Source organism: Coregonus lavaretus, assembly GCF_964263955.1.
Source record: "Coregonus lavaretus genome assembly, chromosome: 1".
In the NCBI taxonomy this organism is placed as follows: Eukaryota; Metazoa; Chordata; class Actinopteri; order Salmoniformes; family Salmonidae; genus Coregonus; species Coregonus lavaretus.
Genome location: NC_139988.1, coordinates 85,866,634 through 85,878,903, shown reverse-complemented (window position 1 = coordinate 85,878,903; position 12,270 = coordinate 85,866,634). Strand labels below are relative to the sequence as shown.

The window sequence follows — 12,270 nt, the reverse complement described above, 5'->3', positions numbered from 1 at the left end:
AACTTGAATCCCTCCACAGCCTCATAGAGGATCTAGATACATTTTCTAACCCCTCTGGATTACAACCAAATTATGATAAATGTACTATATTATGTATTGGATCACTGAAAAATACAATCTTTATATTACCATGTAGTTTACCAATAAAATGGTCTGATGGTGATGTAGATATACTCGGAATACATATCCCAAATGAAATAAATGATCTCACTCCAATAAACTTCAATAGAAAGTTAGCAAAAATAGATAAGATCTTAATACCATGGAATGGTAAATACCTGTCAATTTGTGGAAAAATCACCCTGATTAACTCTTTAGTATTATCCCAGTTTACCTATTTGCTTATGGTCTTGCCTACGCCTAGCGAATCGTTTTTAAAATTATGAGAAAAAAATATTCAATTTTATTTGGAACGGCAAACCAGACAAAATGAAACTAGCCTATTTATATAATGAATATGAATTGAGAGGACAGAAATGATTAAATATTAAAGCATTAGACCTATCACTAAAAGCTTCAGTTATACAAAAGTTATACTTAAATCCGAACTGGTTCTCTAGCAAATTAGTAAGATTGTCTCACCCAATGTTCAAGAATGGCCTTTTTCCCTTTTCAGATTACAACCTCTCACTTTCAGTTATTTGAAAAGGAAATCATCTCCCACATATCACTATTTCTAAAACAAGCCATAGAAAGTTGGTTGCAATTTCAATTTAATCCTCCAGAAAGTACAGAACAAATAATGCAACAAATATTGTGGTTAAACTCAAATATACTAATTGATAAAAAACCTTTTTCTTTTGACAAAATGTTTAAAAAAGGTATAATCTTCGTAAATGATACAGGGAATTTTTACTAGGATTAAATGTCAGGAATTGTGAAAAACTGAGTTTAAATGTATTTGGCTAAGGTGTATGTGAACTTCCGACTTCAACTGTATCATCGGTAGGACTGGTGGAGTTATGTCACACATGCAGCTAACAAAAACATATGGAAATGTCTGCTCTACCCAAAATTACAACCAAATAATTGCAGCATTACCGCAAAAATGGAAGAGGAAAGTGGAAGGGGGAAAAAGTAAGGAACTTGTCTGTCGGCCTTGCATTAAATAACATAATTGGTTAAAGAAAACTGTGATAAATAAAAAAGTATACCAGTTTCATTTAAGGACCAAAGGATTGACAGCCATCCCATATAGATTGCAAAATAGTTGGGAAGAGATTTTTGAAGTACCGATCCCATGGCATAGTGTTTATGAACTGATACGCAAAACGACGCCGGATTCAAAACTTAGAATGTTTCAATTTAAATTATTATATAAAATTCTTGCTACCAATAGAATGTTATTTATATGGGGGATACAATCTTCCCAGCTCTGCAGATTTTGCTTCGAAGAGACAGAATCATTAGATCATTTGTTTTGGTACTGTCCATTTGTAGCTTGTTTTTGGACACAGGTCCAGGAATGGCTAAAGGATTGCAATATTTACCTGGAGCTAACCCTGCAGATAGCATTACTGGGTGATCTGAAAAGTCATAGTCAATCGATCAATAATATAATAATACTTTTAGCAAAAATGTTTATTTTCAATCTGTAGAAACAATGAGAATAGAAAGGTTCAGAACTTTTGTAAAACATCACAGTTGTTGGGAGGCAGTTGTTGATGTGTTCCGAGGGTCCCTGGTTCGAGCCCAGGTTGGGGCAAAGAGAGGAACGGAAGCACAATTGATGCTGTTGTCCTGGATCACTGGTTGCTGCGGAGATGGAGAATGTCAAAGGGGGTGAGTGTAACCGGTGTGAAATGGCTAGCTAGTTAGCGGTGCACGCTAGTGGCATTTCAGTCGGTAACAATGCTTCGTGGGAGGCAGTTGTCGACGTGTTCAGAAGGTCCCTGGTTCAAGCCCAGGTTGGGGCGAGGAGAGGGATGGAAGCAATACTGTTACAATGGCACAAATACAAAGATGAGTCCTCTATCCATTTCTATGGCCTGTTGTTCACATGCATATCTGCCCTCTCATTGGCTAGAATGGTCCCACCTGATCTTGCCTCACCTGCCTTCCATCTTTGAGGACATGTATTTCCATTTTTAGAGTGATCACTCAAATATCTTGTCAATATAATAGACAACTAACCATTGTTCATAACCAGCTAGCTTGTTCTAGTTACTACATTAGCTAACTAGCAGCTAGCTAGCCAACTGATATAGTTAACAGTTATTTGAAACTTTATGCCATTGCCATTTGGAACTTTATGAAATGCTCCGGACAGGTAAATTCGCCAAATAATTTGGCAAATTAGTCGTCGAGTTGCTGCAGCTAACAGGAGCTAAAAGTGGAACCACTGAAAAAGAGTAGCTATGTCGTCTGGTTTCAGGAGTTTGGAAAACGTGAGGCACCAGAAAGCAAACGTCTTAGTGGTTAAGAGCATTGTGCCAGTAACCGAAAGGTCGCTGGTTCTAATCCCCGAGCCGACTTGGTGAAAAATCTGTCGATGTGCCCTTGAGCAAGGCACTTAACCCTAATTGCTCCTGTAAGTCGCTCTGGATAAGAGCGTCTTCTAAATGACTAAAATGTAAATGTTTTCAAAACAAATGTAGCAGAGATTTTCTTCCTTCTTTTTGTGAGAGGTTACCGAGATCAGAGAGGAAGAGGCGAAGCGAGAGGGAGAACTGGGCCCAAAATCTGTCTTCTCCAGCAGGTGTAGTTTTTTCGGGGGGGGGGGGGGGGTTTCTCACCAAGCCACACGTTTTTGTATGGAGGTCAATGAGAGTGACGTATTTGATTAACAAAAAATGGAATGGCTTATTTGCTACGTGAGGTTTATTTGATCTAATAGAAGTTTTGTAATGTTTAGGTTGTTACGAGTGTACTGATATAAGTAGGACACATGACATCCCGGCAACTTTGAGAAAAAAACACTTTGCTGCGTTTCAAACTCAAAGTAGACAGCCCTCGGCCCTAAACCTTCAGCCCTTGAATGACGTTTTACATCGTCACATCCGAGTGTACCTTAAATGTCCCTTGTCCTAAGCGAGGGAGAGTGATGATCGAAGAGGCAACGTCCTTGGTGGAAATCTTGAAGTTGAGCTTAAAAACAACCAACCTAAAGCTATTCATGTACCTAGTAATCTAACGTATCTAGCTAACACTCCTGTCAGGTAGCTAGCTACAGTTACCCATAGATGGCTAGCTAGTTTTATAGTTTGGTCATTTATTCCAAAACATTTCAGAATTTTAAAAAAATGGCAATCAAACTGCAACCGGTTTCGACTGGGATTCCCCCGAGGGAAAGTGGCTAGCACAAGGGCTGAGCTGGTAAAATAACGTGTTTGGACTGCAGCCTTTATATCGGAGTTGTGTCTGTTGTTCACACACGTATCTGCCATCTCATTGGCTAGAATGGTCCCACCTGATTTTGCCTCCTCCCGACTGCCTTCCATTTTTCAAGACATTTATTTTCATTGTTAGAGCAGCCACTAGAGTGTCTGGTCAATATAATGGGTCATCTGTGCAGAGATACACATTTTCACTGTTGACATCTACAGTGGGGCAAAAAAGTATTTAGTCAGCCACCAATTGTGCAAGTTCTCCCACTTAAAAGGATGAGAGAGGCCTGTAATTTTCATCATAGGTACATGTCAACTATGACAGACAAAATGAGGAAAAAAAATCAAGAAAATCACATTGTAGGATTTTTTATGAATTTATTTGCAAATTATGGTGGAAAATAAGTATTTGGTCAATAACAAAAGTTTCTCAATACTTTGTTATATACCCCTTGTTGGCAATGACACAGGTCAAACGTTTTCTGTAAGTCTTCACAAGGTTTTCACACACTGTTGCTGGTATTTTGGCCCATTCCTCCATGCAGATCTCCTCTAGAGCAGTGATGTTTTGGGGCTGTCGCTGGGCAACACGGACTTTCAACTCCCTCCAAAGATTTTCTATGGGGTTGAGATCTGGAGACTGGCTAGGCCACTCCAGGACCTTGAAATGCTTCTTACGAAGCCACTCCTTCGTTGCCCGGGGGGTGTGTTTGGGATCATTGTCATGCTAAAAGACCCAGCCACGTTTAATCTTCAATGCCCTTGCTGATGGAAGGAGGTTTTCACTCAAAATCTCACGATATATGGCCCCATTCATTCTTTCCTTTACACGGATCAGTCGTCCTGGTCCCTTTGCAGAAAAACAGCCCCAAAGCATGAAGTTTCCACCCCCATGCTTCACAGTAGGTATGGTGTTCTTTGGATGCAACTCAGCATTCTTTGTCCTCCAAACACGATGAGTTGAGTTTTTACCAAAAAGTTATATTTTGGTTTCATCTGACCATATGACATTCTCCCAATCCTCTTCTGGATCATCCAAATGCACTCTAGCAAACTTCAGACGGGCCTGGACATGTACTGGCTTAAGCAGGGGGACACGTCTGGCAATGCAGGATTTGAGTCCCTGGCGGAGTAGTGTGTTACTGATGTTAGGCTTTGTTACTTTGGTCCCAGCTCTCTGCAGGTCATTCACTAGGTCCCCCCGTGTGGTTCTGGGATTTTTGCTCACCGTTCTTGTGATCATTTTGACCCCACGGGGTGAGATCTTGCGTGGAGCCCCAGATCGAGGGAGATTATCAGTGGTCTTGTATGTCTTCCATTTCCTAATAATTGCTCCCACAGTTGATTTCTTCAAACCAAGCTGCTTACCTATTGCAGATTCAGTCTTCCCAGCCTGGTGCAGGTCTACAATTTTGTTTCTGGTGTCCTTTGACAGCTCTTTGGTCTTGACCATAGTGGAGTTTGGAGTGTGACTGTTTGAGGTTGTGGACAGGTGTCTTTTATACTGATAACAAGTTCAAACAGGTGCCATTAATACAGGTAACGAGTGGAGGACAGAGGAGCCTCTTAAAGAAGAAGTTACAGGTCTGTGAGAGCCAGAAATCTTGCTTGTTTGTAGGTGACCAAATACTTATTTTCCACCATAATTTGCAAATAAATTCATTAAAAATCCTACAATGTGATTTTCTGGATTTTTTTTTCTCAATTTGTCTGTCATAGTTGACGTGTACATATGATGAAAATGACAGGCCTCTCTCATCTTTTTAAGTGGGAGAACTTGCACAATTGGTGGCTGACTAAATACTTTTTTTCCCCACTGTATCTCAGTGATCTATACATGCAGTGATTAAATATTGTATCTGTAGATATATGATCTGGTTCTTTCACTAATTGTCACGCCCTGACATAGAGATCTCTAGTTGGTTTGGTCAGGGTGTGAATATCTATGTGAATATCTATGCGAAGATCTATAATGTATATATCTATGTTGGCCGGGTGTGGTTCCCAATCAGAGGCAGCTGTCGATCGTTGTCTCTGATTGGGGATCATACTTAGGCAGGTCCTTTGTCCTTTGTAGCTCAATTGGTAGAGCATGGCGCTTGTAACGCCAGGGTAGTGGGTTCGATCCCCGGGACCGCACGCACGCACGCACGCACGCACGTACGCACGCACGCACGTACGTACGTACGTACGTACGTATGTATGTATGTGTCGCTTTGGATAAAAGCGTCTGCTAAATGGCATATTATATATATTATTAGGCAGCCATGTTGCCTACCTTAGTTGTGGGATCTTGTTTCTGTTTGGCGTGTTTGATGTTTAGCCTGTTGAACTTCACGTTCTGTTGGATTTTGTTATTTTGTCGGTATTTATATAATAAACGACTATGTACGCATACCACGCTGCACCTTGGTCCGATCCTTTACTCAACGAACGTGACAGAAATCATCACTGTGAGGGCTAGTATCTTCAGAATTTCTAAACATCAGGTGATTCCTCACGAAACCAGGGTAAATAAAAATATGTATTTTGGGGATTTTCATTAACTTTAATCCATAGTCCATATTTTTTTTACATTTGTATCTAAAAGCATAAGAGATAATTAATCAAAGTTGGCATATTTATTACATTTTGGCATTATCCAGGCCTCCTTTAAGAGTATTTCATCTGTAGGTGTTACAAAGTAAAATTTGTCTCAAATAATATTTGCTTTGTAGGTCTATAATATGAGAAGCATTTTTATTTCAATAACAATTTTCGTACATTAATTCATGATATGTCAACAATCCTTCCTCCAAATGACCATTCTATGGATTAGATTTCCTGAACATCCCCCAAATCATGGTATTTTTTGTGTCCTGGTTTTGTGTGAAATCACCCCATTTCCTTTTGTGACTACCTGGCCTTAATGTACAGTGGTAGTGTTGCCCCATAAACGTATAGAGTTTCCGGTTCAATCATAGGCTACATTAGGAAAGTAATGGTTATGTATGACATTGACCTTAAAATGGGTGTGTGGCCACACTTTTAAGATCCACTCACTCAAGCTTGCACACACACACACACACCTCTTCTCATCGCTGCCTCCATATGGAGGGGGCGGAGATGCCGGTGGAAGAGAGAGTTCCTGTAAACATCTCTTGACAGACACGCACACACTCTGCAGTGGATGATATCGCTGAACACCATCCGTGCCAGCGGCAGGAGATGATAACAATCTGTCACTACACACTGCTGCTGAAGACACCTCCCCCCGCCTCGCTCTCTGTTTGTCTCTGTACCTGTCTGTTTTTCTGTCTGACTCTCTATCTATCTGTTTGTCTGTCTTTCTGTCTCTCTCAAACTTTTTCCTCCCTCTCTCTAGCAGTACAGCATATTCACACATCCTTACAACCCACACAGGGAGGGTTAGTACTGTGTGTGTCTGGCTGCCTCAGAGAGAAGCAGGGATATTATAGGATGGCTTGCAGCAGCCAGTAATGGGTTGTTAAAAAGGAGAGACTTGGAGCTTTGCTGATCCGTTACCATACCAACTGTTTTAGCTGTGGGAATAGGCTCGTTTTGATGGGACGGTTCGGGGATGGGGAGCGGAGGGGTAATGGGATTGGAACCAGAGCCTCTGGGTAGAAGTGTGACACACACAGACCTACAACGACATCATCAAACCTCATGATGTGCGTGTGCTGTTGCCAGTGACTATATCCATCAGAATAGGACAGCCTGATTGCACATGCCTAACTCTAATTCTACAGTCTAATTCTAAATTATAATTATAATGTATTCTACACGTGATTATACCTGGTCACATCCTTCCCTGTCTAACAGTATGAATGTTGTTGTAGGTTTTCAAATGAACAGAGCTCTGTCAACCACTCAGACATGTAGTAACGCCCTTGTGTTGCCATGACAACCAGGCATTTGTACAATCAGCACTGCACCATGTGACTCTTATGCAGTAGGCAAGGTACAAGAAGGGGATGTAACAACAGGAACAAAGAAACATGGACAGGTTGTGTGTGTGTACCCTGTTTTGCTGAGTAGCAACAAGGTAATAGGTAGGTGTGATTCAGCCCAATTCCAATCTCCTCACTAGCCTCCATCATAAGGAGAGACAACAAGGGCCAAAGGAAGGGTACAAATGATCTGATATGAACCATGCCTCTTCTTTGGCTGGAGGAGGTGAAGGAAAGGAGACAAGGAGGGAGAGAGAGAGAGAGAGAAGATAATCATCTTCACATTCCATTGGCTTACAGCTCAGCACAGAGCTAACCGGAGAGTCTGTTCAATGCACGTACACACACGCAATACACACACGCACACAAACTTCAAAGACTTGTGAAGACAAAAACACATTTTGCTTTTAATTTCATGAGGGATCTTATGCCCTGAAGTCAGTGGATAAAAAAGATGAGTAGTTTTACTAATCTCTCTACAATCTAAGAAAAAAAGGTTCCATATAGAACCGAAAAGGGTTCTATCGCTTGCTTCATACCCCTTAAAGTTCTAGAACCCTTTTGTAGGGTTCTTTCATCAGAACCCTAGGGGTTCTTCTTCACTGAACCAAAGGTGGTCCCATTTACAGTGGGGGAAAAAAGTATTTAGTCAGCCACCAATTGTGCAAGTTCTCCCACTTAAAAAGATGAGAGAGGCCTGTAATTTTCATCATAGGTACACGTCAACTATGACAGACAAAAATGAGAAAAAGAATCCAGAAAATCACATTGTAGGATTTGTAATGAATTTATTTGCAAAAAAAATTCCCCACTGTATAACCCGAATGGTACCATTTATTAATTAAGGCTACTAGTAATAAATAGTAATATTTATAGCAAAGAATATAATATAATTCGGGCTGTCAAACGATTAAAATGTAATCGAGTTAATCACAGGATTTGCTATGATTAATCGCAAATTCTGAATTTGCACAAATTAAGCTGTCATTTAAGATTTTTCATAGAAAAACATTACAAGAATATTGACGTATTAATTTTGTCTAAAGTAACAGTTAGCAAAATCAGGTAAATTGAAAAAGCACACTTTCTTTAACCTCAATGTCAACTTGTTTTTACATCAGACAACGCGATTAATCACGATTAAACAGAAATATTTGCACTAAAATTACACAAATATAATAAATAATTAAAGAATGGACAAAAGAATACCAGCATAGTTTTTAGATTGTATTGTCACACTCAAACACAAACAGATCAGGTAATGCAAACGTAATTTGGAAATATGCACTGGTGGCCAGGGAGGCATCTCTTTGTTTGAATGATGGCCCATGCTAATCTTGGTACAAACTCTGGCTGACCTCTTTGTGAAACAGTAGGCCTACAGTATGAGTTGTTGCCTGGCTGGTTCCTGAGAAGAAAAACAAAGGAGCATAAACACAAGTTAATCTTCAGAAATAAACACGAGTTAATCTTCAGAAATAAACATAAATTAATCTTCAGAAATAAACACGAGTTAATCTTCAGAAATAAACATAAGTTAATCTTCAGAAATAAACACGAGATAATCTTCAGAAATAAACACGAGATAATCTTCAGAAATAAACATAAATTAATCTTCAGAAATAAACACGAGTTAATCTTCAGAAATAAACACGAGTTAATCTTCAGAAATAAACATGAGTTAATCTGCCTAAATGAAGACAAAATGCCATGCAGACATATACAGTGCCTTCAGAAAGTATTCATACCCCTTGACCCCTTGTTGTGTTACATCCTGAATTTAAAATTGATTAAATTGGGATAATTTGTCACTGGCCTACACACAATACCCTATAATGTCAAAGTGGAATTATGTTCTTAAATTTTTTTCTAACTTAATTCAAAATGAAAAGCTGAAATGTCTTGAGTCTATAAGGATTCAACCCCTTTGTTATGGGAAGCCTAAATACATTCAGGAGTAGAAATTTGCTTAACAAGTTGTCGTGACTTGACTTACAGTACTTTAATGTATTGACTGTTATTTATCGAATCAACTAACTATGCACAGGGAAAATCCTAGAGGAAAACTTGGTTCAGTCTGCTTTCCACTAGACACTGGGAGATTAATTCAGCTTTCAGCAGGACAATAACCTAAAACACAAGGCCAAATCTACACTGGAGTTGCTTACCAAGAAGACCGTGAATGTTCCTGAGTGGCTGAGTTACAGTTTTGACTTAAATCTACCTGAACATCTATGGCAAGACCTGGAAATGGTTGTCTAGCAATGATCAACAACCAATTAGACAGAGCTTGAAGAATTTTGAAAAGATTAATGGGCAAATGTTGCACGATCCAGGTGTGGAAAGCTCTTAGAGACTTACCTAACAAGACCCACAGCTGTAATCACTGCCAAAGGTGATTCTACAAAGTATTGACTTATGGGTGTGAATACTTAAGTAAATTACATATTTCTGTATTTAATTTTCAATCAATTAGCAAAAAATATCTAAAAACATGTTTTCACTTCGTCACTATGGATATTGTGTGTAGATGGGTGAGAATAAAAATATTGAATCCATTTTGAATTCAGGCTGTAACAACAAAATGGGGAGTAAGTCAAGGGGTGTGAATGCTTCCTGAAGGCACTGTATATATTATGATGTTCCTAGGCTCACTAGCTAGCTAACAAACGGTACCCTATAGAGTTCAAACTCTGAAACAAATGTTTCTATCTAGCCTAAAGTTTATCATTATGCTGATGGATTTATATATTACAACATATCTACCTTAAAAAATGGTGTGCTTGTAGGCTGGAAATGATGTATTATATACTGTATATTCCTCACCTTGACCATAATAAGACTATGTAATTTGTATATTAACAAAGACTAGTGAATTGAATGATCTAACTACATAAGATAATTAGCAATGTGCAAGAGGACTATTAAGTTAAAGGAATAGGCTATAAAGAAAGGTCTGAGAAACTAATATTAAATGCAAGTATTTAATAACATTTAATAACATTATCTGTTTTATGGAAGACTGTTACAGATGAGTGTAAATGCTTTTTTTTAGGCTGGATCATGTTGTTGAGTTGTATTGTTGTATGTTTTAATTCTGTAATGTATTGATTGTTGCTGCCTTCTTGGCCAGGTCTCCTTTGAAAAAGAGTCTCTGGGTCTCAATGGGCTTTTCCTGGTTAAATAAAGGTTAAATTAAAAAACATTGTAAAATGAATGAGTTCCATTATACAAGGGAAAACCATAATAGTGAGGCAGGACTGACTGGCCCCTGAGCAGTCTTTTGTGTTTTTGGGGCAATTCAGGTGACAGATAGCACATAAGTGGGTGAGCAAAGCCTACAAATCCCCCCTTTCCAGACAAAGGCTGTTCATAAATATTCAGATTGTGTCTAGAACAAGAGAGTTTTGTACTTGAAATTCAGTCCAGCGTGTAGGAACCCAATTTCTGATCATTGGGCCCATTGCTTCAGGAGTGTTTTTCAGGGGAGCGTTGTCAATGCACTTTAGAAATGCAAATGTCCTTGGATAACCAAGAAAGTTAAATAGCAATGCCACATTTGTTCTTGTGCGAGCAGAGAAATTAGTTCAGTTCTCAACATTTTGATGAAACATAAATACAGTCAAGAATGACCAGTCACTGTTTTGCTTTGTCTGTTGGTCAGATTGGTTGGTCGGGTCAATGGCAGCCTCAAAGTTTGTCAAGTCAGATAAGATGGATATAAAGAGATCAAATATGAATGCATCATTAAAGTTACACTATCAGAAGTATTACATTTTACTTTTCTTTGAGAAAATAATAACGTTTAGATTGAAATAGCCTACCCCTTCTTGAGAGGAGATTTGCCTTGAAAATGTTAAAACTATAAATCAATTATTGAGTTTAGATGAATAGGAACAGATCATAGAAAGAAAATAAACATTATGTTAATAGCAAAAGCAATAAAATGTTCTGTAAAACAGTTGAAAAACAACATTGAATGTAGTGACATCTGTCTATGTGATGTGAAAATTAAAATGTAGGTTTATATCGGATTAGAATTTGGGAAACTAATGTGTGCAGGTATCTGAATTTGGTTGCAAAATTATTTAAATGTTCTTAACAGACAGGTCATGAAAGGAATTATGTTGCACATTTCAGACTGGTTTCTAAACCAGCAAGGGTCATGCAACTGAAATGTGTTAAAATCCATTAAAATAAAATAATAGAGACATTGCTGCATCTTCAAACATGGACTAAATGGTTTGTGTGACTAAAACACTGTTGTGTTTTTGAAGACAGAGCTGTGGAACGCAACCAACATGACAAAATCACATTCAAAGAAATGCAATACAATTTGGAAGTGAGATCCAAACATCACAGACTGCTTTTGTAAATCAAATATCAATATGAATTCAATAACTTGTAAGCCCAATGTGCCAGGTCCAAGGCCACACCAATTCGTGAAAGATATTCACATTTTACTTATTTAGCAGACGCTCTTATCCAGCGCAATTTACAGAAGCAATTAGGGTTAAGTGCTTTGCTCAAGGGCACATCGACAGATTTTTCACCTAGTCGGCTCGGGGATTTGAACCAGCGACCTTTCGGTTACCGGTTCAACGCTCTTAACCACTAGGCTACCTGAAGAAGTTGGTAGTGACATCATTGGTGGGTGTGGTCAACAGGCAGATTTAACCATATGCACCATTTCAACATAAAGAGATCCTTTGCACATTCACATATTTGTCTAGCATTGTGTGTCACATCAAAGAGAGAATAGTATGATTTAATGTGGCCACCGCACATGGATTTTTGTTGTTATTGGCATAACCTAAAGCAAAACTTGTTAGCCTCTTGTTGAGTAAACGCCGGGGTTATTCTACAAGACAGGACAGACACATTAATCAAGTAAGACATAAGACAATATGGAACATATAACATGGACAAACATAGGCCTATATGGGACAAATAGGAGGAGTTGCCTGGTCAAGCTCTTCTGTAAAAGTCCG

The 12,270-nt window shown here is 38.8% G+C and overlaps 1 protein-coding gene across 1 annotated transcript in view; it reads right to left on the bottom strand.

The window, feature by feature from the left end:
- Positions 1-12,135: 12,135 nt before the first annotated feature.
- LOC311134280 (calcium/calmodulin-dependent protein kinase type II subunit gamma-like) overlaps positions 12,136-12,270 on the bottom strand; it is a gene marked incomplete at its 3' end in the record, with an annotated part of 33,593 nt that continues 33,458 nt past the window's right edge. The window contains exon 9 of the mRNA XM_084167914.1: positions 12,136-12,140. Coding sequence (XP_084024040.1) covers positions 12,136-12,140 — 5 coding nt within the window. The remainder of the gene's footprint in view (positions 12,141-12,270) is intronic.